General features: G+C 37.0%; 1 protein-coding gene across 20 annotated transcripts; it reads left to right on the top strand.

The window, feature by feature from the left end:
* The first annotated feature begins 528 nt into the window (after positions 1 to 528).
* Positions 529 to 26,071, top strand: LOC129279409 (RNA-binding motif protein, X chromosome-like). Of its 20 annotated transcripts, none has more exons than XM_064111161.1 (17): positions 601 to 697; positions 3,824 to 3,966; positions 4,920 to 5,026; positions 7,564 to 7,676; positions 8,528 to 8,806; positions 9,576 to 9,658; positions 10,075 to 10,167; positions 12,221 to 12,289; positions 12,912 to 12,986; positions 13,332 to 13,406; positions 14,234 to 14,311; positions 16,072 to 16,128; positions 17,139 to 17,243; positions 19,114 to 19,339; positions 20,193 to 20,500; positions 21,223 to 21,288; positions 23,552 to 26,071. In XM_064111161.1, exons 2-17 carry the CDS (start codon positions 3,852 to 3,854, stop codon positions 23,731 to 23,733), a joined length of 2,031 nt encoding a protein of 676 aa, XP_063967231.1. In that variant the 5' UTR covers positions 601 to 697; positions 3,824 to 3,851; the 3' UTR covers positions 23,734 to 26,071. The 20 variants fall into 20 exon arrangements, with proteins under 20 accessions (XP_054771479.2, XP_054771478.2, XP_054771485.2 ...); XM_064111160.1 differs by having other exon boundaries at positions 9,576 to 9,664; positions 17,142 to 17,243; XM_064111159.1 differs by having other exon boundaries at positions 9,576 to 9,664.
* The last annotated feature ends 46 nt before the right edge of the window (positions 26,072 to 26,117 follow it).

Below are 26,117 nucleotides of genomic sequence, written 5' to 3'. Positions count from 1 at the left end.
TCAAAATCCATGTCATTTTCATTATACTCTCTAGATTTGTAGAGGAATATATTCTAAAGACGTCAAAACATTAAAAATATGAGGTCTATGTGCTCGTTTTTAAACTAGCAGTGTCTATAGAATACCAAAAAAAAAAAAAAAACATAGCGAATACAAACAAATCAGAGACAAGATCAATCAAAATTTTCCACGATAGAGAAAATAAGACCTGGATGAGAGTAAGAGTTGGAGAGGCTGCCTGGGTATGGAAAAGGCTAACTTAATAGCCATAACCCACAGGTCTTCCTCCCCAAACCTCCCCAACTCCATCCAGTTATACCGGTCTTATTAGACCCAGGGATTTTCCAAAAAGGGGTGGCATTTTTGTACAGGAAAAAATTGACAAGCGAAAAAAAAGTTTTCCTTACCAAATCGAGGTCACTTTGTTCCAGAAAAAAATTGACAAGGATAAAGGGTCCTCTTGTTTTTAGCGGATGCATGACATTTTCCCCTAAAAAAAAAAAAACTTTTGTGCCTCTCAAGAGCACCTAACGCAAGCTCGTGAGTGCGCGTGCGCAAAGAGTGGCTTTGTTGGAAAAAAAAAAGCGTTTTCGAGTTATCGCTTTTGCGCATGCGTACATGCATTGTCAAACAGCAGAAGGTGCACGCCAAAAACACGTGAAGCGCTGACTAAAAGCCTAGTTAATAACTGTATTTTGTAAGTATGATGATAACATACTGACTCTAAAACCGATATATTGATTTTTGAACTGTATGTTTTGAGTATATTCGTGTTTTAAGTAATACGTCTCTTGTTATAAATGTAAAAATTGGAACCCTGCTCTTAGTTTTTGTGGTGGATTTGTGAATTGGTCGGACTGTGCAGCTGCAGTGTGGTATTGATGCATGTTGTGTGTTGACTGTACGAATCTACATGCATGGCAAATGACATGATGTAGGGAATGTGAGTTGTGACTCGACTTGTCAGAGCAGAGAGTGAGTTTTTAGACTGGAACAACTGTCCATTCTTTCTGGAGTAGCCAGGAGGCTCCTAGAGAGTAAAAATCATTTACTAATGTATGCTTTCTCTCAACGGAGCCAGGAATTCCTTCCCATCCAGCTGCGTGTACTGCCAAAAAACCTGAAACTTTCGCCCCCGAGATTTCTACTTCTATTTCTAAGCAGTAGAGGCGCACGGCCAATATGGGAGACTCCAATAGGGGAGACAATCTCCCACATTGGAGACTTGCTTTGCAAAAGGACAAAAGAAACAACACCAACAAAAGCATGATTTTTTCCACCCAAAATTTTGTCTCACTAGGGCCGTCTGCACCATCCCGAGTTTTCAAATTAGCGCGCTATTTCTGATCCGGCAAATTATCCCGATCTGAAAAATCTCGAGATAGTTTGCAGTGGAGACGCAATTATCGCGCTAGTTCGTAGGATTAACTTGAGATTGCAATCCCAAGTCAACTTGGGTTTATTTGCAAAATAGCGCGCTATTTTACGAATTATCCCGCTAATTTGTAGGTGCAGACGCACTCGAGATTCGACTCGGGGTAATTTATTCATGACGTCAGTCCATAATGCAATTCGTGTTCCACTTCCGCCTTGGTCAAAACATAAACACGTGCGAAAGTCAACTTTATACATGCGAATAGATATTATCGCGAATAGCGTTCATCAATTGCCTAATCAGCAACGATGGTGTCCCACCAGTGAATGGATTTTGGGAGAGACTAGACCGAAGGGAGAGGCGCTCATCGACGATGGTCATATTCAATAACAACACTGACAGCAGTGTCGTCTTATTCCTTCGCAAAATGTGAGCAAATAGCATTTCTTTCCTCCTTCTCTCCCTCTCTCTCTCTCTCTGTTGTTGCCTCCTACTCCGCCATCATATTTAACGAAGAATACATCACTTCTTCACTCGCTGAGCTGAGAGGATTGTTGCATAACACCGGTCGAATTCGGCGAAAGTGCTAGTGAAAGGAGTACATTGCTTGCATATCGCGGGAAGTTATTCAAAAGCGCGGGCCGTTGAAACTCCAAGATCCGAAAGTGCACATGCTCGGAATATCGGGCTTGTTGCCTCGCTCGAGCAGGAATCTCTCATCTTGCGATGGTGGAGACAGGGTTTCTTGAATCTCGAGATTAATCGCCAAGTTGGCCGATCGGGCTAAAATCTCGAGATTGAGCAAACTCGGGATGGTGCAGCACCGCCTACTGAGGTCAGAAGCCCATTTGTTTTGTGTGTGATTGACAACAAAAATCCTTATCAAAACAAAAGTAGACAGTGAAAAGGGGTAATTTTTCATGAGGAATCTGCTTATCACATTTTTATTTGCCGCCAAGGTAATCCTTTTGCAGCAAATGTAAACAAAGGAAATTGGACTCCAAAACTGGAGACTGTCTCTGAAAATGGATACCAAAATTCTTTACAAAACTAGTCTCTGATATGGGAGATAATCTCCCACATTGGAGACAGTCTCCAATATTGGCCGTGCGCCTCTACTGCTAAGAAGAGATCTAGACCTAAAATTTAGGCTAAATCATGTACATTGGAGGCAGCGTAGCTCCGGGGGGGGGGGGGGGCACTCAGTATATAATGCATAGTGGGTATGTGCCGCGGAGGGGACCCCCATTTTTACACTCAAATTTCCGTTCCAAGGCATAGCATTTTTGTCTTATTGAGAAAAAGAACAAAGAAAGCCGCTCCAAAGCATAGCATTTTCTTATCGAGAAAAAAGAAGAAAGAAATCCGCTCCAAAGTTTCGCATATTTTCCGTTACGCCGTTCCCGCCGTATTGATCTGCTATAATGAGCCACAGTTTTGGTGAAAAGCGGCCGCAGAGCGCTGTCCGACCATCGCATCTGCGCTAGCGCACCCGGCGCCTGTGCCGCCAGGCTATAGCTGCATGCACTTATGCCCGTTCCATAGAGATGAATACGCAATCACACGCAGGCGACCCGTTCCAAGGACCCCCGTTTTCACAAACATTTTGTCGTTCCGAGGACCCTCCTTTTTACAATAAGCCCGCTCCAAGGCCCCCGTTTTTTGTCTCGCCCGCGGCACATACCCACTACTTTTTTGGTCGAGTGGCTTCATACTTGTTTTATACATGGGTGCACAGACAGATACAAATTCTGAAAGTGGCATTTCACCGAACTCCCTAATATAACTTCATTTCCGACATTTCTAAGATATTGATTTCATTTTTAAACAAGAATTCATTCAAAATGCAAGAAAAATGTTATGAAAAGATGGGGAAAACTTGCCACCGTGATTACGTCGCCACCTTGATTTCATTGTCTTTCGCTTGGCAACAGCATGCAAATCGTGTGTGTAGATTGAAGAAAAAGTCGGAAGACGATCTGGCTTGCAATTTGATTTAAAAAAATTCAATAATGGTTGCCCGAGGTGAATTTCTGGTGGCCCTGGATCACTGCCAATGTCGAGCTTTGGGTATAGGCACTGGATGGTGCTGTCGTTGATCTGCATGAAATTTATATGAGCACTTTTAAATAATTTTCATTATGGGTGCTGTGGATTTTTGATGTATTTTTTGTAAAAAATCAAGAGCTTCCTAAGTCATTGTAGTCCTACCTAACAAAAAGATGGTGCATGTCTGCACACCCACTCACTAACACACGATTCTGGATTCCACGAGAAAGGCTGCATTTTGAGGCCAATATGTATGTAATATGTATTGCATGTGTAAAGTTTGTGTTCATTGCGTGGCTTCTTTTATTAGAACCGCACAGATATGTGTATGTGTAGACAACGGGCTCTGCGCAGACTTGTTTTAATTTATTATTCTTCATTCTTTTTTTTTATCTCTAGACAATTGAAATAAACACAATCATTCAAGATGCCTGCTGCAGTTAAAGACTCGCCAAACAAGGTCTTTGTGAGCAACATTCCTAAGACATGGGACGATGCGAAATTAGAATCAATATTTGTCAAGTTCGGCAAAATATCTCAAGGTAAGCATGAACAATATTAGAGCATATGGTCTGTATCTGTCCATGACATATAGACAACTAATTATTGTGTATGTTTTAAGTGTGCCTCAGTAAACAGGTTTATTTTCTGGAAGGTTCGATTTAGCTTTTCATAAAGTCCAGACATATTCCAATTTAAGTACCTTGCAATAGAACACCTTGGCCTTGCCTTAAAGGAGAAATATATTGATTATGAATATGGCCTTATTATATATCAGTGGAAAGGTCATGTGGGGATTATCATTTGGTCATTCAAAAATAACGAAAGTAATACATGAGGTGGAAATCGCCAATTAAAAAGCGTGAAAATGCCTCTCCGAAATACGCCTCCCATCGGTCTCTGAATTGACTTGAATTTGATGACGTGTATGAGTGTACGAGAGACGTGATTGGCTTTCCCACGTCAAGCTCCATTGCATGCAGAACCTGTTGCGAGGGTATGTTTTCTCCACACTGTCACTGAATACTTCGATCACGAAATGAAAGAAAACCCAGAAGATTATCTAGATTTTGGATTTTTAATTTGATGATTTTGAAGATGAAGAGAATGATGATCAAGTTTCTAGCTCTAGTGACGTGGATGGAGGTAAATTAGGGGAATTACGCCTATGATGATGAGTCAGAAAATTCAACTTGCATGCCGATTCGCTACCAACTCATGCAGCTGCTAATGCTAGTCAAAATAAATCACCCCCCCCCCCCCAGCCTAGATAGGGTTAAAGCTACTAAAATCATTTGATTTTATTGGCTGATAGTAAACTCGTGCATTTGATATTATATCGAGTCTTTATGAAACTGGACCCTTATGAAAGTTTTATCCATTTTATCTCTACATCTAATGTCTTGCAATGTAGAGATCTGTATGCATTGCCTATTGACTGTCTGACATGCAGGAAGAATTGTATTTATCAATCTTTCAATTGTTTCCTTATCAGTAAACTTGATGAAACATAGAGAGACCGGAGAATCTAGAGGATTTGGCTTCATCACATATGATAGCGAGGAGGATGCAAATGATGCTATACAGGGAATGAATGGAAAGGTAAGGTCAAAAGTCATAAAGAAACAAACTCTTGGAGATCATATATTTGCATTCTTCAAATTTGAATTATTTACAAAGTTAGATTAAGAATTATGACATTGATGCTTTACATGACTGAGCTTGATTGAATCAGTGGCAAATGTAAGATGAGAACCAGACTAGAGGTTCCACCCTCCACCAATTTGTACTGGGGAAATTTTTGCACCGGGACTCTGGTGAATTTGCCCCCAAAGTTGCCCTGAAGAGCCCTTAAAAAGAACCTCTAAAGAGTTTAATGCAAATTTGGTCTGGTAAGCTCAAAAGTAGCCTGAAAAAGAAGTAAATGGACTTTTTCTCATATGTGTAAAAGTACCATTGCTGTATGTGAGAACAATTTGTAAAAGGTGCTTATGTCTGCTAGATTAAGAATTATTGTATTGATGATTTGCTTAGCTGAGATTGATAGGATCAGTCATTCAAAACTACTTTGAGTGGTCATGTCGATATATCAAGTTTTCGTCTTTTTTTTTTTTGGGGGGGGGGCATATTTTATCTACTGTGTGATATAAGTAGGGGAGACCGGGGTTAGTTGGAACATGGGGTAAGTTGAAACATTGTAATTTTCTTTAACGTCTTTAAATAAATTTCTGCAATACTGCCCTCAAGTTATTGTCATTATCAACGGCCATCCACCATATTACAGACAACACATGTGCAACAAGCCTGGTGAAATAGAAACAAATTTTTGTTTTTTGACCTTCTGAGTAAATTTTTTCTCGTTCAGAAATGTTTGATTATCTCAGAGAAGTTTACAGATCAAGTTGGCCAGTTTAGGGGTATAATAGACACTTATACCAAGCTACAAAATGAGGTTATTAATATGCCATGGTGAAGTCCCTTTTTTGTGCTGTAAGCTTATAAACGTCAAATGAGCCTCCGGGGTTAGTTGGAACAAAATTGAAGGGGCTAGTTGGAACATGTTCCAACTTACCCCAAACATAATTATGAATGAAAATATTGGATATGGAAAAAAAAAAAAGTATTTCACACTCTTCTGAACATGTATTGTATACCATGCTTGTTTTGTTTATCAGTTAGGTCTGACTGTGCATTTAAGGCCTATTGTAGGCACCTAATGCAATGTTAACCCTTATCAATTTGAGCCCCCCCTCAAGAAATTTTGTCACTACGCCGTTGCACGAATTTTTTTGATTACACTGCTAGCTGACTTTTTACTTTCAAGTCTTGCGCATCATTTGAGACCAAATTTGTGATGCCTGTGTTTCAAAATTACGCAACAAATTGTATGTGCATGTTCGGACCCAAAATTGTTCAAAAAGGTGAATCCATGTACAAGGTCAATGCAAATTGTGTTTTTCAACCAAAAGTCATAAATGTATGATTATTTTTTTCTTTTGCTGGTTCAAATAGATTCATTTTATGCTATTTATGATCGCAAAAGACTCCTGACAAAGTCCATCGGAAAAAACAAAGTTCGAAAAAACAAAAAATACATAAGAAATTATATTTTTTGCATTTTTTGGTGGATATTTGTTATAAATGTGAAAATTGATACTCTCATCAAAAATTCTACTAGCTTAATAAATAGAGTTAAAGGCAAAAACATACAAAAAAACAAATTTCTGGAAAATTTTATATGCTTATTTGCATAATTAATTATGAAAAAAATAAAAAAAATCAATTTTTGTCTTATAAATTTGATGCAGAAGTACATGAAATTGCTGATAGTACACTTAATTGCATGTAAACTCAAACGCACCAAAATATGCGGAATTCTACTACACAGTCTGCTGGCGTGAGTGGCTGTATAATAGAAAACATAAAGTTGAACGAATCCACACTTTAATATTTTTAACTTGAAAAAGATAAAGCAAATAGGCTAAAACCATGTAATATTACAGTTTTAAGTAGTTTTAGTATAATTCTTACATAAAGTTCAACGAATCCACACTTTAATATTTTGAACTTGAATAAGATAAAGCAAATAGGCTAAAACCATGTAATATTACAGTTTTAAGTAGTTTTAGTATAATTCTTAATTGACCATGCAGTGTTCAAACTTACCCCATACCATGTTCCAACTTACCCCGATATGGGGGTAAGTTGGAACGTTTGCGATAGTCTTGTTCAAGGTGGATTTTTTCAGTAACCATATTAGAGTTAAAAATTTTATGGGGTACATTTGAAGCCCTGAGATATATGCTTCAAGCTGATATAATGATTGTTTCTCGATTAAAATCTATTTGGATTTTACAGCCATTTTTGTCAAAAATGTTCCAACTAACCCCGGTCTCCCCTACTGTATGTTTTTATAATATTTTTATCTTATAATAATATTAAACACATGTCTATCGAAAAAAGTTGAAAATACTATTTTACACCCCCATTCCTCACTATTTTTTGCATCCTCAAAATACTGCAATTCTTTTAACAAAGATGACATCCCTCAAGATGGGCTTCAGATTTCCACCACTCTTCAAGTTGAACGTCCTGTAATATTGGTATACCTCATTTGATTCTATTTTTTCCCCATGTAGGATATTGAAGGAGTGGAGCTGAAAGTAGATGCTGCCCTCAAGTCTCTACACTCAGGTGGAGCCGGTGGCGAAAGGGGCGGCCGAGGGGGCTTCAGAGGAAGAGGAGTCCCAAGGTAAGTCCCTTTTTTTTTAATAAGCAAGTTCAGATGTACTTCTTGGGCCTTTCTTCTTTTTGGACATGCAGTTGTCCCTACCTACAAATTACCTTTCCTTCTTTTAGGACATGCAGTTGTCCCTACCTACAAATTACCTTTCCTTCTTTTAGGACATGCAGTTGTCCCTACCTACAAATTACCTTTCCTTCTTTTAGGACATGCAGTTGTCCCTACCTACAAATTACCTTTCCTTCTTTTAGGACATGCTGTTGTCCCTAACTACAAATTGTATTTTGTTTCTTCTTTTAGTACATGCATTTGTCCCTACCTACAAATAACCTTTCCTTCTTTTAGGACATGCTGTTGTCCCTAACTACAAATTGTATTTTGTTTCTTCTTTAAGGACATGCATTTGTCCCTACCTACTGTACTAATAACCTTTCCTTCTTTAAGGACATGCTGTTGTCCCTATCTACAAATTACCTTTCCTTTCTTCTTTTAGGACATGTAGTTGCCCCACCTACAAATTACCTTTCCTTTCTTCTTTTAGGACATGCAGTTGTCCCTACCTACAAATTGTATTTTGTTTCTTTTAGGACATGCAGTTGTCCCTACCTACAAATTACCTTTCCTATCTTCTTTTCGGACATGTAGTTGTCCCTACCCTTCATCACAATTGCAATTGCTACTGTCTACAAACATGATAATTTTGTTTTCCTATTTTGTTCAAACTCTCTTTTTATGTGCTCAAATTTTCATTTATATTATAAACAACTTTTCATGACAGTTGGACTCTCTTACAAAGTTAGCCTGGTCTTCCTTCACAATGTTAATTACGTTTGTTTGTTTTTTGTTTTTTTTTATTACAGAGGAAGGGGAGGACCTCTTATGCGTGGAGGCCCAATGGGGGGCGGGTTCTCCCCAAGAGGCGGACCAAGGGGTGGCTTTATGCCAAGGGGGCGTGGCGGACCATTCAGAGGAGGCATGGGAGGTGAAGAAGGAGGAAGTCGAGGGCGTGGCCGATTTGATGGACCCCCACGAGGCGGACCACCAAGGGGCGGACCAAGGGGTGGCATGAGAGGGTCACCAAGGGGTGCGCCCAGAGGAGCACCCAGGGGGGCACCAAGGGGACGAGGTGGGCCAGGAAGGTGAGTGGAATTTCAATGTCTTGCTTGATTACGGCTTTGACAACAAGCACGGTTCAGTTGTAGCCATTTGCCAATTAGATGCAAATTGCAGGTGGTCATTCAGGCTGCCATGGCACATACTCCCTCAACAACAAAAATAACACATTTTTCAGAATACTGGACCAGATGATTGAGAATTATAAAAAGCATCTGCACTGATTCACGTCACTCTACCCTGAATCCTGTCTAAAGGTTTGGTCAAGGGCCAATGGTATAAAATACAATTGATCATTATCTAACATGCCTCACAGTACTTGGTAATCATTTAATCTTTTCAACTGCCAATTCTCTCTGAAATTTCAAATATTAGAATCTTGGGTATCTAGTGCCCTCTCTCTGCAATGTTTTTATTTTCCTTTTGAAAAGGCTCTTTGTGTATTTATCTTACAAATTTATTGATTGCAATCAGAAAGCCACAGCAAGACTAAATCCTGACATTTTCAGCCCATTCCATGCTTTGAATACATTCAATTTCTAAAGTAAAAAGAAAAAAAAAACCTGCAGGAATTTATCAAGCACCCGATCAATATAATTTTCAATCAATAACATTAAAGATTATCCTGTAAAACAGATTTTAATTTTATATCTTCCACACAGTAACTGTTGTAGGGCAAACATATTCACTGATTTAGTAATGTATTGGAAGAAGTGATAATGTTCGTGGGGATTTAACAAACATAAAGACACACAGACTCACTTTGATATTGATTTTTTTCTTCTTTTCTTTCAGACCTCTAATCGACAGACCTCCCATGGAAGAAATGGACCAAGATACAGGGTTCAACGGGCCCAGAGGAAGCAGACCTCTACTCGGTAAAGGTATGAGGCTTTGAGCTCAGTCCCAAATTAGTATTCACTGACTGAAAACTTGGTTGAATCGCTACATACTTTTTATTGTTGAAAAAAGAAATTCTCTGAAGAATTCTCTTCAAATGATTTCTACTGCCCTGTTCATATACACTGTTTATGAAACAGATTTTTTCATATGGCAATATGCAAATAAATTAGTAAATAAAGTGGAATATGGGCCATCTGTGCATTAGTCTAAATGGGAATGTTTAGAATGGGTATTGGACCAAGTTTAGGGAAGACCACTAGACCAGAAGGCAAATTAGCGAACATTGGTGATAGACCAAGTGGTTTTAGACTATCTAAGGCAGACCACGTGTTTGTATACCAAGTCCTGTATATGCTATACGATAGCCAATTTATTGTTATATAAATTCCAGAGCCCCTATTACAAGACCCTGGAGCGCCAGATTACCATCAAGCTCGGGAACCCATGGGACATCCCGCCGAGAGAGCCCCAGAAGGATATCGTGGTAGGTTTTATCATGATGAGATATTTCTATTTGATTAGAATTTTCTTAACGTGGAGAAGGTTTACTGTTCACCGTGTGTAATATCAAGAAGGGAAAGGAAAAACGGGCAGAAAAATACTCCTGAAGACGGTCAGTCAACCTGCCCGAAACGTTGAGTAACCCCTCTTAACTTCAGCCTGCTACTGCTCAAACCATCGCCACTCAAGCTATATTCAGCTCATCTCATCTGGTTTATAGTCCTTTTTAGGACTTCACTCACTTTCACGAAAAGAATACTTCTAATTTCCTCTTTTGCATCCTTTCTCGTCTTTCCATTTCAATTTTTCTGCCTGTATTTCCTTTCCCTTCTTCATATTACACATGGTGAACCGTAAACCTTCTCCACGTTATAAACTCCACCATGCAAACCTACAAAGATTAACTAGAATTTTCTAGGAGATAGAAACTTGAATTTCTTGTTAAAAAAATTTAATATATGTATGTTTTATGTATATTGTGTATGGTGACAAGACATTTGCTCCTGCGACAATTATTTCGTCTAATATATAGGGTAAGGGCTAGGGTTGCAATATGGATTTATGTTAAGTTTAGACTTAGGATAGGGTACATTGTGAAAACCAAGGTTGAAGTTAATCATTCCAATAGTGTGTTAAATATTCAGCGGAGCAATTGTCACCGGAGTAGATGTCATGGAACCATTGTGTACAGTGGTATCTTGTGGTTTTTCCCCTTCCTGTGTATTTTTTCATTGAATATTTTTTTATATAAGCTCTAACTAGCCAATGATGGCAGTACTCTGTATTGTTTTGTGTGGTGCGAACTGGTTATTGTAGCATGGGTTTTATTGTTATTGAAATATTTATTTCTCTAAAAAAAAAAAAAACTAACAAAAGAACTTTTACAATATTATGTATATCAAGATACATCAAAATCATAGAAACGTGTAATAATCACATCTAAATCATCTGCTGCAAGTTACAATAACAAAAACATGGGTGAATCATGTTGGATGTTAACTAATAAAAAAGGTAACTTTTTCAGTCTTTAGAATATTTGTTGATGTTTTAAAATAAAAAAAAACATGGTTTTCTGTATTATTCCAACACAGCATAAGAACATGTACAATATCTATCATGTACATGACGATGCATCACAATCCTAATTTGTAATTGTAAACACATCATAATTATCTGCAAGATATATCAACAAAAACATGGATATAGCAAGTTGAATTGAGTATTAAAGTCACTAATCAGACTGCAAATTTTGGTTGAGACTTAATTTGAATATAGTTCTTGTGTGGTGCAATTTTTTTTTTATAATGTAGCTTGTAGCTATGTCTTTTAAGTGATTTTGTCTGCTTTAATGATGGACGAACTAAATTATCTTGTTTTTTCAAGAGGTGGGGTAAGATGATAGCATGTCCAATAAAAAGGAAATTTAGAACCACATTAATTGAAATTTAGAACCACATTAATTTGGTTTAATTGGCAGTTTTAGATTAATTACATCGGTATGATGCTGTTTAAAACTTATTGTTTTATTTTCATTTTGAGAGAGGAGTGGGGGCGGCTTCAAAAATTATCTGCATGTGGTTAGATATTTGTTGCATTATAAAAATTGAATGTCTTGCATGTGCTAATGATGAAGATGCAATGTGTAACACTCCATTGTACCAATACTAGATTTGTATACTTTGTGTATCTTAATTATTCTTTGTTAGTTAATTACGTATGTATTATGAATTGTAAAAGAATACAAGAATAAAAAAAATCAAATCAAACTCATGACCAGGGCCCCATTGCGTAAAAGTTACTAATATGGTAACTTTGCCATCCAATGTTAACTACCATGGTAACAATGATCAACAGCCAATCAAAATCAAGGATTCCATGCAAGTTACCATTTGATAGCAAAGTTACCATAATGGTAATTTTTATGCAACGGGGCCCTGCACAGTGAAATACCGATGCACTTTTCTTATTCCCAACTCTGATCAACCTCCCCTCTTTGTTCCCCTGCATTTGTCCATGTTTGATTTTTATCCTCAAAGATCTGCCCCGGCACAGGCCCGACATGAATCAGGATCGATTGCAGCCGTGGGCCAGCCATGGCCGAAATGGTAACTTTCCTTTTGCAGTGACGGCACACCAACACAACTTTCTTCCTCAATTGTTCAGTTCCAATTTCCTTCACGTACATGTACTCATACCCTACTATAGATTACTATTTCTCTCTCTACCCTTAAAATGTATTGTGTCTTTCTTATTTCACCAATCTATGCAGTGACTTTGTTCTCAATATGTGTTTTTATGTCACTGTTCTACATCCCCTAACAATCTAATCCACATTCCACAAACTGATTTTGGAGCACTGGGGTGTGTTTCATGAAACAAACAGTAAGTGATTTTCACTGACTAATCGGATGCAAGAATTTGTAGTAGCTTTTAACATCTGTTAGTGCAAATCACTGACTCTTTGTTTCATGAAATGCTCCCCTGGATTATCCTACACAATTGGGGACCATCCAGGAGCACGACAATTACATAAAGGTGATGGCGCCCCCGGGAAATGCAGCAGACTCATTCCAGTTCTGCTGTCTGATTGGTCTATTGACAATCCGGGATGAAGGACAGTACTGTTGTTAACATTAATTCATACTTTTTCTTATATCATTTCATATTTAGGCTATGTAAAATAGAGCAATAGATTAACTCAGAATTTTGTTATTGTTGTTGTGTTAGTAGGTGGATACGCAGACGGGGGATTGCTACCGACACATGAAGCTCAATGGGACAACACTGTCGGCGGAGAGAAGGGTAAAATATACATGACCCAGTTCTTATGTCATTCTTAATTCATGCAATTTCGCTTTCGAAATGGCAAGAAAATTTGGCATTAGCGGCGTGTGTATGAGGGTTACATTTATTCAGCCTTTCCCATCGTGAATGTTATACTTCTAATGGTGCGTTGGTGTTTTTTCTCTCAATTTTTTTTTTTTTTTGCTTGCTCTATATTCCATCATATCTTCCTATTTAAGAGGTCCTGTTGGTGTGCGTTTCTGTCTAACTTCATAGTAAAGCTGCTTTAGGTTGAGGGGATAACAGATATGTTGATGATAGCGTTAATATTTCCAATTTTGATTTCTCTTCTCTACTTGTTAGGTGGAGGATATTCCGGAGGTTTGCTACCGACACATCAAGCCCTATGGGACGAAGCAACTGTCGGGAGAGAGCAGGGTAAAAGTACCTCTATGAACCATTTCCTATGTCATTCTAATTCATATCATTTTGCTTTAGAAATGGAAAGAATGCTGGGCACACGCAGCTTGTGTCACCTCTTCATATTCTCAACAATTTTTTTTCTCCAATCTTGAATGTTTTCATTGTATTGTTGTCTTTCTCCATTTATTGCTTTAAAAAAAATTGCTTCTATCCTCTTTATCATGTTTTTAAATTCATGCTGCGTGTTTCTGTCTTTCTTCATTTCATATTTGTTTAGTGGAACCTGTATATTAAGACCACACAATGAAGACAAGAAAGCAGTCTTTACAGACAGTTTCTTGCAATTCTGTTTCAATATGGATTACAATTCAGCGGGAACCAAAGTTGTAGTCTGTATACTCTGGTGGTCCTTCGATACACAGGTTGCCACTAAAGTAGGAGAGCGTTTCATCAGCTCCTGTTTTCTTACAAGTTGTCAGATCTGACAGTGTTGATTCTGATTCACTGAGAAGCAAGGGGGGAGCATTTCATCAACATTTGTTGTCTTACGAGTTGTCAGATCTGACAACTTTCCTTGATTTTGATTGGCTGAGAAGCACTATTACTATGGTAACTGTCAGATCAAATGTCCAACAAGTCCTTTCATGAAACGCTCCCCAGAATGTCCGGCTGTTGCTACATGGAAACTTTAAGCTAAATGCAGACTTTGTCGGAAAAAACATCCGTCAAGCCATGAAACGCTCCCAGTGTTTGTACATTGTATTCCATTGAGGGGGGGTGGGGAAAACTGTATAAATCAAACTAATTTGTCAGATTTTGATTTTGTTTTCTGCATTTGCTAGGTGGCGGATACCCCGACCGAGGTTTGCTTCCAACTCGCCAAGCCCAGTGGGACGAGGCACCTGTGAGAAGAGATCTGGGTAAAAAATATATATATAATATACCATTTTCACGTTGTTCTAATTCATATCATTTTACTTTAGACATTGGAAGAGTGCTGGACATAAGCTGTGAACTACAGCAATATATTTATGTATTATTTTTTGTGTCGAAGATGCACTATATTATCTGTGCATTTTTGCTTTGCTTCATGTCATATTGCTTTCTGTGTATTGTTGAATGAAGTTTGCATGGAAATAGACATACTGGTTAATCTAATATTTTGCTGTGCAGTGACTCATGTTATCATTGCTGGGTGTCTGTGTAGGGGAAGGCCTTAAAATGGGCCATGCTCGGGTTATCCCTAACTGGACTATTTATATCAGTTGTATCATTCTAGCATATTTTCAGTCCATTTACTTCTATCTGATATGTGTGGTTTTCAATACATATTTCTATTAAAAAAATACTAGTTCATCTCTGTTCATTCTTGAACTTCATTTAAATTTCTACATCTGGCTTCACAGAAATCTCCAACCATTTGACATACAATTACGTGCTTTATACCCCCGTCACACTTATTCGGAATCAGCAGGAATCGAGCAGAAGCCGGAAAGAAAAAATATTCAAAAAATCTAGAAATTTTTGGGAGGAACTTATGAATTCATCAAACTGAGTTGAAATTCAGTAAATTGACCAGGTGTATCATCATACACTAGTCAAAATGAACCGCAATGGAGTCAGATTGATAATTCGTGCTATGTTCTTGGACATTCTAGGGGCATTCTAAATATTCTGACTGCATTCTGAGTGCATTCGAAATATTTTTGTCATTTCTTTTGGCTGTCCCGAAGGTTTTGGTCATGTTCAAAACATTCGAGGGGTATTCTCGAACGATGTTGGAAGTAGATTTAAATGACCAATTGGTGGTCAAACAATAGTCCTTTCATTCAGGCCAATTCTGCTTGATTCGGAATAAGTGTGATGGGGGCTTTATGAAAGATAGAGTTGTGCACTGTGCAATGAACTGGCAGTATGTGTGTATGTCTCCTTTGAATACCACTTAAGCTTGTAAAGGCAAAGAACAAGAACTAGGTATTTATTAATGATAGTACACAGGTTATTATTAGCAGGTTTTTTACAATAACATAATTGGTGTTTTCCACCATGGGTAACCCTTTGTAGTCTCAATAGGTATTAATTTTAATAGGTTACTGGAATGTAGAGGGGGGGGGGGTCAAAAGGACGTAGCTATTGTATTGCTGAGGGGGGGGGGGCTTGGACTGACTTGTTGGGATTACTACTAAGAAGGATTAAGATGTGACAATAGATTTACATCCTGCTAGATACTGGTTATTCCCTATAACACAAAGAAATTACTCTGACTCATCCTACATAAGTTATTTTCATGCTATTAGGCCCTCTTATAGTTCCTTCCTTCAAAACAAATTGCCTGTATATCTTTTAGAAAAGGGGGTTGGGTAAATCTCAAGTTGATATCAGTTTTTAACCAGTTAATCACATCTCCTTACAAGACAAAGAACCTATGAAGACTTTGTTACCATGGGATACCAAGTATCCAAATCTTTCAATACAATCGTCCCTTTTGATCTCAATAGAAATGATAAACTTGACATTATTTGTATGAGAGGAAAATAATACAGGAACCTAGTTGGTAAATATGTCTCTTTTTTTACTAGTAGTGTATGACCATTCCTATTTAATTATGTTAGTAGATAACAGTCGAAGCTGTTTAATTATTTGGTCAGTAATCTACGATACATTTCCCCCCATATTTTAGAACCCCTCATGCGTGAGAGAGAGGCTAGGGCGCCACCTCAAATGGAGCGTCATGCAGGTAAATAATGCTTGGGAACGTTCATACACTTCTAACTTCATTCATACTTCATAATTACTGTACAAGTTATTGTTTACAAGACAGGGTTTCCACAGTCATTGAAAATCCTGGAAAAATTTGGGGTCATAGAAAGTCAGGGAATTTGGACAATTTGTGAAAAGTCATGGAATTGCATTTTCCTCTTGGCTATGGCAGCTTTCCAGTTTGTCGTGTCTCGCAACTCTCATACTCTTATCATACTCTGCTTTTATAATTGGTGTTCAGGATTTCCATTTTTTGTGACATTCCAAATTCTACATAACTCCCGGGACATCACGGGAAGTCATGGAAAGCAGCAATTTAGTCATGGAAAATTCATGGGATTCTGTTTTCAAATTTCTGTGGGAACCCTGTAAGAGAAGAGAAAGGAAGATGCTCAAGAAGGCATCACCGATTCATGACCATGCTTCATTCAATTGAATTCATTTTCCATCAATCAATTTATTGATTGATTCCATTGTATTGACAAAGTGGTGTTGGAAAATAAGTTAGTCTTGGGATTTAAGATTTACTAAAAAATGCTTTGGATACCAAGGACATTAATACCTGTAAATATATAATAAAATTATTTGTACAAGACTTGTGTATAAAGGTACCTACAGAATCAAGAACATGAAAAGAATTATTCCTAAAAAAATATATTTTGTTGGTAATATTATACTAGAGTAGAAGCACAGCCGATATTCCTGTGTGAAACTGCAATTGATATTTCATATCATTGTTATTCTTCAACACCGGTACTATCATTTTAACATTTTATTGGGTTGTAGGATGTCATATATCAAAGGAATTCCTACTTTTCAATCTTATTTCCTTTCATAGAAAACACATTTTATTTAAAAATTGTAAAAATGTCAAAAATTGCCAATTTGGTATGAGTTCAATACCTCTTTTCTTATTCTAAGTGGTATAGCTGAATCTGTTCACTAATTTGTTTTCCATTTTCTACTCTGCTTTTGTCTTGAATTCAGCAGAGCGCCCTCGCTCTTCCTTCCCACCAGAGCGTGAAGCAGGCTATGGTGGCCGTGGTGGCGCTGGTGCTGCTCCCGCTTCCCAGTATGGAGAAGAGAGCTATGGTAAGTGATTTTGAGACGAAAAAAAAAGTATTTATACTTCAAATTTTGAGAAAATCAGGTTTATCACAGAACAACATTCTAATTAATGACAATACTATGCATTTAACCCTATTTAGCCTGCGCTATTTTTAAATTGCACTGCCCATGGAAAGCTTATTACCCCCCCTCCCCTCGGCTGTTGAATATGCATATAAATTAGCATAAGCATGGAATCCAGCTAGGTGGGTTCTTTTTTCCAAGCTATTATAATATGCTGTACCACATGTTCTTATCTGTGTTGATGTGATCTTTGGCAAGATCATTTTTCATCTAAAATTTCACGATTCCATTCCACAAAGTTCATCTCAATAAATATGTCATAAGTATACTAGATTTAGAGCAATTAATCTTGATTAAAGGAGAATGAAACCCTTGAAACCAGCTGAATCCATATCAAAGAGAAAAATCAAAGAAACATATTGTTGAAAGTTTGAGGAAGATTAAATGAATAATAAGAAAGTTATGAGCATTTGAATATTGAGATCACTAATGCCATGTAGATCCTCCCATTGGCAATGCGACCAAGATCTGTGATGTCACACACATACAAATCCCTCATTACTTTAGTACTTATTTCACTTATATTCTCACTTTTATAGAGTCTATCACAAGGTGAGGTGTTCTCTTTATGAGAGGACAAGTAAAGAGGTTTCACAACATTATATCATTAATGAATCGTTTGTCATATGATTAGAATGAGCAAAAAGAGATGTTTTTGGGTATATTTTCAGCGTCCAAAAGGGGAGAGTTGTTCATCTGTGACATCACAGATCTTGGTTGCATTGCCAATGGGAGGATCTCCATAGCATTAGTGATCTCGACATTCAAATGCTCATAACTCTTCTATAGCTAGTCCTATTTTACTCAAACTTTTGTTGATCTTATTCTTTGATTTTTCTGCTTTCACAAAAGCTAACTTGCTCCAAGAGTTTCATTCTCCTTTAAGGAATTTCACATAAAATCGTTTATGATGTTACTTTAACTTTAACATTTGTGCTTGACCGTATAAAGATGGAGCAATATTCTGTCCCACCATAAGCTCATATGTGTTGGTGATCTTCAAGGGATTGTCCAAGCTAGAGATATTTATATCTCAATAATTAGAGTAAGATTCACATAGCAAAATGCTGAAAATTTAATCAAAATCGGATAACAAATGACAGATATTGAATTGTAAAGATCTGCATTATTTCGGGGAAACAGTTCTAGGCATGTCTTCATGAATATTCAATAGGTGGGCTGATGATGTCATATCCCCACTTGTTCTTTTGTATTTTATTATATGAAATTAGGTTTATTCAAAAATTTTCTACCATGAATTAAAACAACTGGAATGACAACTGATTAAGTGCTTTAGTTATTTATTGCCGCAACTTATTTCATCATAATGGAGACACATCTTTTACACATGTATGAAAATGAATCAATTACGATTTCATGTAATAACATAAGAAAAAATGAAAGTGGGGATATGACATCATCAGCCCACCTTATGAATATTCATGATGATGTGCATATAACTGTTTTCACGAAATATTGATAAACTTTTAAAAACATTAACTCCATTATTTGTTGACCAAGTTTGATGAAATTTCCAGCATTTTGCTCAGTGAATTTTACTCTATTTATTAAGATTAAAACATTTTCAGCTCGGACCATCCCTTTAAGTGCGATCATTTTTTTTCAGCTTACATGTTTCATGTAGATTTAATGTAAGTATACCAGATATGGTGACAGTTAACCTTGATTTAAATACTTGGTACTGGAATCATTGTTGCAAGTACAAGTTATGATGTTACTTTTATTTCTTACATTTACGTTTGACCATCAGGTGGAGCCCGTGGTGGAGCCCGAGGTGGAGCCGCTGGACGTGGTGCCGCCCAGGAGGAGTACGGCCAGCAGAGCCGTGGAGCAGGAGGAGCTTATGACTACGCCGAGTCCAGGCCTGCCAGGGCGGAGTATGGGGCTGCTTCTGCTGCCGCTGCTGATCCATACCGCTCCAGAGCTCCCTATGGAGCCAATAGTGAGCCAACTCCAGCTCGCCAAACCAGAGAAAGGTGAGTTGTTGATCCATTGTTGTCATGTAAGAAGAGTTGTGATCAATATCTCTTCTATGGAAAGCCAGCAACATCCTAGTTTCTCATCAAGAGATGATGTGCATTGCAGTGGTGCCGACTGTTCCTTTCTCCAGTGTCTAATTTTTTAAATACTTTTTTAATGAAAATATTACATTCATGCATAAAAATACCTTTTCCCATAAAAGAAATTTGAAATTGTTTCTTCTAATCGAAATACTGCAATTCTTTCTACATGCAAGGTTGGCATCCCTGTTAATTCCTACTATGGATAGCTAGGGACACCCTTATTTTTTCATTGAGAGAGTATGAGAAAAGGGTACAGGCTGTTGTCAAATGAATGACCACTGACATGTTTTCAGACATGCACTTTCTAGGATTATGAATTGTGGTGTTACTGGCTTTCCATAAGCAGTACTCTTCAAAAGACCAGGGAATAATTTTGATTTTACAAATATGAATAGCATTTTTGGTCATAAGAGAAAAGCTCTCAACTATGTTCTGTACAGTCCTATGTAAAAATATGCCATACAAAAGACTTAAAGCATAGCAGTCTTTTAAAAATGTGGAGCAAATTACGATGTGATACCAGGAAAATCATTCCCTGTAGATATTTTTCACTTAGTCCTTTCATCAGTCTAATCGGAAAAGAGTTAATTGTGCCTTGCATGCATATCTTTCCTGTTTATAAAACTTGTTTATCTCTAGCATGTTCAACTGTCGTGAATGAATGAAATCCGGTTGGTCGAGAGATTGATAGATTTACGAATTAGCATTAGAACATAAGGACCCACTAAACGTAAGTATTGTGACCCCTTCTCTTATTCCAATATAGTTTTGGCGAGCGTGACTACGCGCCTCAAGCTCGAAGCGCCGACCCGTACGGTGCGGCTCCGTCGGCTGCAGCATCCCGAGGATACGGAGCCAGGGAGCCTGCCCTCCCCCGCGATGCACCCATGTCCCGTGAAGCACCAAGGGGACGCGACCCAATGGCCGCCCGGGACTACGCCCCTCCTGCCCGTAGCCAGAGGGACTATGCTGAACCGGCTAGACGTGAAGAGACTGTAGGGGATTACGCCAGGGGAGGCTTTGCTGAGGAAAGACAAGCATCTTCCTTTTCCTCAAGAACCTTTGATGAATATGGTAATTATAGTCAACTCTCCATAAGTCAACCTTTAAGTCCAATTATGGCTGAAGTCAGAGCGATTTCAAGGCCAGGGCCCCGTTGTGTAAAAGTTACCATTAAGGTCACTTTGCCATCCAATGGTAACTTGCATGGAGTCCTTGATTCTGATTGGCTTATGATCAGCGTTACCATGGTAGTTACCATTGGATGGCAAAGTTACCATAATAGTAACTTGTATGCTACGGGGCCCTGAATAGTCAATGCACATCTTATTTTACCTTTAGGTGGAATTTCTCTCATGTTGAACAGATTTCTGTAATTCCATGAGATTCTACGTAGCTAGAGTAACCTGTATATCAATTCCTCATATTGCTTACCCCTACAAATCAAGTTAAACTACGCCATAAAGAAATTGATATGTATAGTAGTTGGTCAGTAACAATTTCGCAAGTCAAAATACTTCCATCTTTCAAGCAATTGTCAATCGAGTTTCAAGATCCTTTGTTGCATAGCTGAACCAATGAAGAAAGGCATGAATTGACACCAAAGAATTCAGGAATAAACATGTAAATGGAATTGCTTAAATTGATGGAATCAAACCAAAAAACATGGTTCTATTTTTCCCACCCTTTTTGATGTTGCATCTACAGCTATTATTCCAGGTACAAATTCATTCATAGTTAAAAGCAACTATTTTACTGATTTTCTGGGCTGAATGGTTTGTCTTTTCATCTTTCAGAGAAGGCCAGTAGCCGGGGATACGGAGCTGCCTCAGACAGCTATGGCTCTGCCAGGGACCCTGCTGGTAAGTTTCTATTAACCCCCTCCATACCATAAACTCGTCTAAACCACGCTTGGGATGAATGGAAAACTAGTTTGGGGGGAATGAAAAAGTCAAGATGTGATAGGGATCATTTCATGCCGTTTGCTTCAATGACAATTGCTCTTGTGAAAGATTTGAACAATAAGCCAAACAAACAACAATCCTAGCCCTAACCTACCTTCCCCTAATCTTCACAGGATTCTAAACATCTAAGTTGAAGTTTAAGCAGGAGAAAATATCCCAAAATCAAATCTTGGGCTACAGTACTAGATGTATATATATATATATATATATGCACCCATGTATGTGTGCTAACACTTTGAAATAGGTTTTGTTTTGTAGGAAAAGAATTGAATGAAAGGTGTGTTGTAATGAGTGGACTCCAACTAAAATTGTTAATCATTTGTCCACTTTTGAGGTGAAACACTTTCACAATCAAGTGCTTCAGAACGAAAAAATATCTTACCAAAAGGAACATAAAAGTAAGATAATTAGTTGATATATAATAAGGGAAAAGAAGAATTTTCAAAATATATATGAATCCCTTGGTGTCATAACCTATAGAAAATGGAAAACGAATGTTGAACAGAAGGGAAGAAAAAATAGGGGTAATACAACCTCTTAGTTGCTATTGCCTAAAATATGAGGGAATTAATATCTTATATCTTGAAAATAAAGATGTTTAGATCATACGGAGTATGTGTATTGAAATTTTATTTATGTATTTTTTTATAAAATGTTCTACAAAATGTCAGAAATCTGAAAGACTGATTTTCATGCAATAATTAACTAGATTTCATATGCCATCCACATTCAAGAAATAAAATGAAGATGAAACCTTAGCACATGCTTTGGAGGCATTGACATGTCCATTGTAGGGGAAATTATCCAAGAAAAGAAAAAAATCCTTGGGCTATGAAATGCTTTAAACTAACACCATAACTTCTCGGCTTTCCAATAGTTTGTAGGATTCGCATGACACATGCTGTGTATTGGATGAAATGTGAACTTTTTACAAAAGAAATAATTTCAAGTGCAAACATAAAGGACAGAACAATAAATGAAGAAACTGTCCTGTATCTAGAACAACCCCCCCTAAAAAAAAATATATATATATATAATAGTTCTGATAATAATGATAAAATAGATAAAAATGAATTAGGAGGATACTGTAATATGTTGAATTTTCAGATACAGTTTTTGTTTTTTCAAGATGCCAAACCAATCATTTTATAGTTCTTGTGAAATGAATTAAACAATATTTTATTGCAATTGAATGATTGGTTTTAATCATAAACTTGGAACTTGACCCGGAGACTGAAAGGGTACCTGGCGGGATTAGTTCCTTGAAACGCTGAGTGCATAGCAGCTGCTCTGCTGAAGTCAGAGTAAAATTATACTGAATTTATATTGTAAAGCGCTTCGAGACCTCTGATAAGATAAGTGTTATATTTTAGCTAGTGTAATCATTTAGTATTATTACTTTTGTTTAAAAACTGTTTCTCAACCTATGTGCGATATTTCACCTAGTCAGGAGGCCCTTACAGACCACACAAAAAAACTAACAAGGACTTAGTAGATTAACAAACAATGAAAAGGACAAGAATTGCAACTTTAAAAAATATTTATGTAAAAATTGAAGATGCAATCGTTGATCAGCAATGAAGGCGGGCTTAAAAGTTAAATTACAAAATGAAAAGAAAGAAGAGAGAGATCGTTGGGTATTGAAAAAGGCACACTGAATTCAATATTAAGAGAGTGATGCAAAGAAACTAAAAAGATCAAAAAGGGGGTAGACATAACAAGAAGTATGTCTCATGTGTGCCTGAAATAGGAAGAGAAAGGGGGATGATTAGAAATAAAATTACCAGATAAATATTGCCATTTTCGTTTACTGACAACGTGCACAAACAGCTTAACATAATAGACTGGTCTTTGTTAAGGAAATGCCTTTCAGAATTCTCATTTGTTATATATTACACTTACATATATCAGTAACGTCAGGTAGGATTACAACAGACAACAGTTAAAGGACAAACAAAATTCATGTCCTTAAATATGAAAATATTGTACATGTACTCTTCAATGCTGGAAACCTGGCAAACGTTGAAATGTACTCGACAACATGGACAAAAATTGGCCTCCTGCGATAGGTAAATTGACACATCCTCTGATCGTCTATGCGATTTCCTTACACTGACGTACCCCATGCTTGACCCATGTTGTTTCTCCTAAACTCATACAGGAAGCTCATCAAGTTCAAGATCGGCCTTTTCCTCTCGCGATCAGTACCCAAGTGGGCGTGGCGATCGTGCCGAAAAGCCCGGGTACGGCGACTCTTACAGAACCGCACCCCAATCCTCCTACGGTGGCCGCTCTGCCCCCGCCGATAGAAATGGGGGCGGCCGCCCTTACAGCCGTTATTAGACCAAGAGAAGCCGCTCAAATATCAAGAGAAAATTGAGAGAGAAAAATTCTGACTGTTTGTCAGGCCCTTTTAAAACATCATTGAGGCATTCGTTGAAGAATGATTTGTAAATAGGAATTGCGTTTTTATACAATGAATTAGAGGGAACGATAATGTTATTAATTGGGTGTTTCACGATGTTCTTATTTGTATGAATATTCCAAAATGAAGTAGTGATTGTATTGGACTATGTTGGGATAGAGTGTTAACATTTAACTGTTCTTTAACAGCTTTAAAAGTTCCTTTTTAAAGTTCGATGAGCAATTCCATTTCTTTCTTTTTTCAAATATCAAAAAGGTTCTAAAGGCAAAGTAAATTGAATAACGTCATTCTCAAAACCAATGAAACAGTAAAATTGGTATTGAAAAGAAAAATAACTCGAAGAATATGAATGATATCAATATGAATGATATCAATGCCACCCCTATAAAACTAAGGTGGAATACACATAAAAGATGTTTGACAATGGAAAAGGTGTATCTTAAAGGAATGAATAGATAAGCTCCACTAACTTGGGCATTGATATTTTTTGTCAGGTTATGCATTCACTCAAATGGTATTCATAGTACATGTAGATATCTGGCAACCTCAAAAAATGGAATTTTCTTCTCGCCTTTGTCTTAAATTGAAAATTACAGAGTGCTGTTGATGAGATGCAATATTATGCCTTTCAACGACAAACAAATAATTGTAATGTATTAATTTTTAAAAAAAGAATGATGTGGAAAAATAAAAGGATTCGATTTTGTTAGCAGCTGCTCATGCCCGAAAAATATAAGCCCCAAAAAATAAATTGAGATCCAATTCAGATACAAGTTACTGAAGTGAGTATTTTTTTAAGGTTTATTATTTACAAAGGCAGAACAATAAAAAAAAAAAACAGAAAATAGGGTTTGGTATTCTGAAGAGTCATGAAAAAAAATGGACAATGGAACAAGGTTTGTTATTCCTGACATTCATTAGTCTCAAAATAAAATAAGGTGTAACAAGCTGTAACTGGGCAATTCCATAAAATAAGTACGTTCGACCCCCTACATGTGGGACCTTCATGAAATTTTTTGGTCTGATTCTTTTCTTTTGACAGTCTGTAATGCTCTCAATTGACCATGACATGGTCAATTTATGAAGTGAAGTAAGACTTTAGAAAAATAGGGTCGGACGTATAAAAAGATTATTTTATGGAATTGCCTGACTCATAAATGGGGAAATATAAAACTTTGAAGTACAAAAGGGAATTGCTTACAACTAAAACTTCCCATATGCCTGTATAGCCAGAATACTGGACGTTTGAGAAAAAATAACTAAAATATATCATTCTTATTACCCTGTGCAAAAAAGTCACATACATGTATGACGTGTTGAAAATGGTGAAAAAAGATAGATTACAGCTTTTCACCTAAAAAGTAGTCAAATTTCAGAAAAGCAAATAGACACTTGGTATATTTTGTGCTGCTGTAAATTTGTTTTATAGGTATTGTAAATTGAATTAGCAAATCTGTAACCAGTGTATCTTGGCATTTATTGCCGTAATTTCTGCTTTATGTAATAATGAGAACTGGGACTTGATAGAAAAGTTTGTTATGATCGTTGTACATATGTATTGGTAGCTTGATCTGTTTTTAAAGAGGCATGATGTTAGAGAAAAAAGAAATTGTCAATCAATCAGAAGAAGTATCTCAGCAGAGAAATAGGAAATGGGAAAAATTGAATCTCAATTAGGAAATACAGAATCTCAAATTTTATTCAAGTACGTGAGGAAATGCGACCAGACACTATTTTTAAAATAGATGTAATTTTAATACCATTATCGTTGTTTGTTCTGTACTTACATGTAAATTAGTAATGGCTATGAGTGGATTTATCGATCTAGCATCTCTCCTCATCCCTCTTTTTGACAACCTCTTTTACATGTATAGTTTTATATTTTTGTTATTGTACTATTGATTATGTCCGGAAAAAAGCATATGTTTCAATATCCTGCGGGGAAAATGGAAAGGACAAAAAAATGAAAAGATGAAAATAATAGATTATACAGAGAGTGTAGAAGTGCACCTAAATCAACGCATGCACACAAAAACACCCACAATATACAAAATAAAAGCATGAAAAAAGTTGAAAGTGTTGCTGGGTATATCCACAATACACAAAATAAAAGCAAAATGAAAAAGCAAAAGAAAGGAAATTGAAACTAGTGTTTGCAGGTATCTATCACATAAGATGTATGGATTTTACTCTATTTTTATGATTTTTAAGAAAGTGATCATAAAGTAGTTGTTTTTGTAAGTGCTTTGTATTTAATTATGTATCAAACTTTGTTATGCTGTATTGTCACATTTTAGCTATT

The sequence above is a fragment of the Lytechinus pictus genome, chromosome 16, assembly GCF_037042905.1.
Source record: "Lytechinus pictus isolate F3 Inbred chromosome 16, Lp3.0, whole genome shotgun sequence".
Classification (NCBI taxonomy): domain Eukaryota; kingdom Metazoa; phylum Echinodermata; class Echinoidea; order Temnopleuroida; family Toxopneustidae; genus Lytechinus; species Lytechinus pictus.
This window is presented reverse-complemented; position numbering and strand designations above follow the sequence as displayed.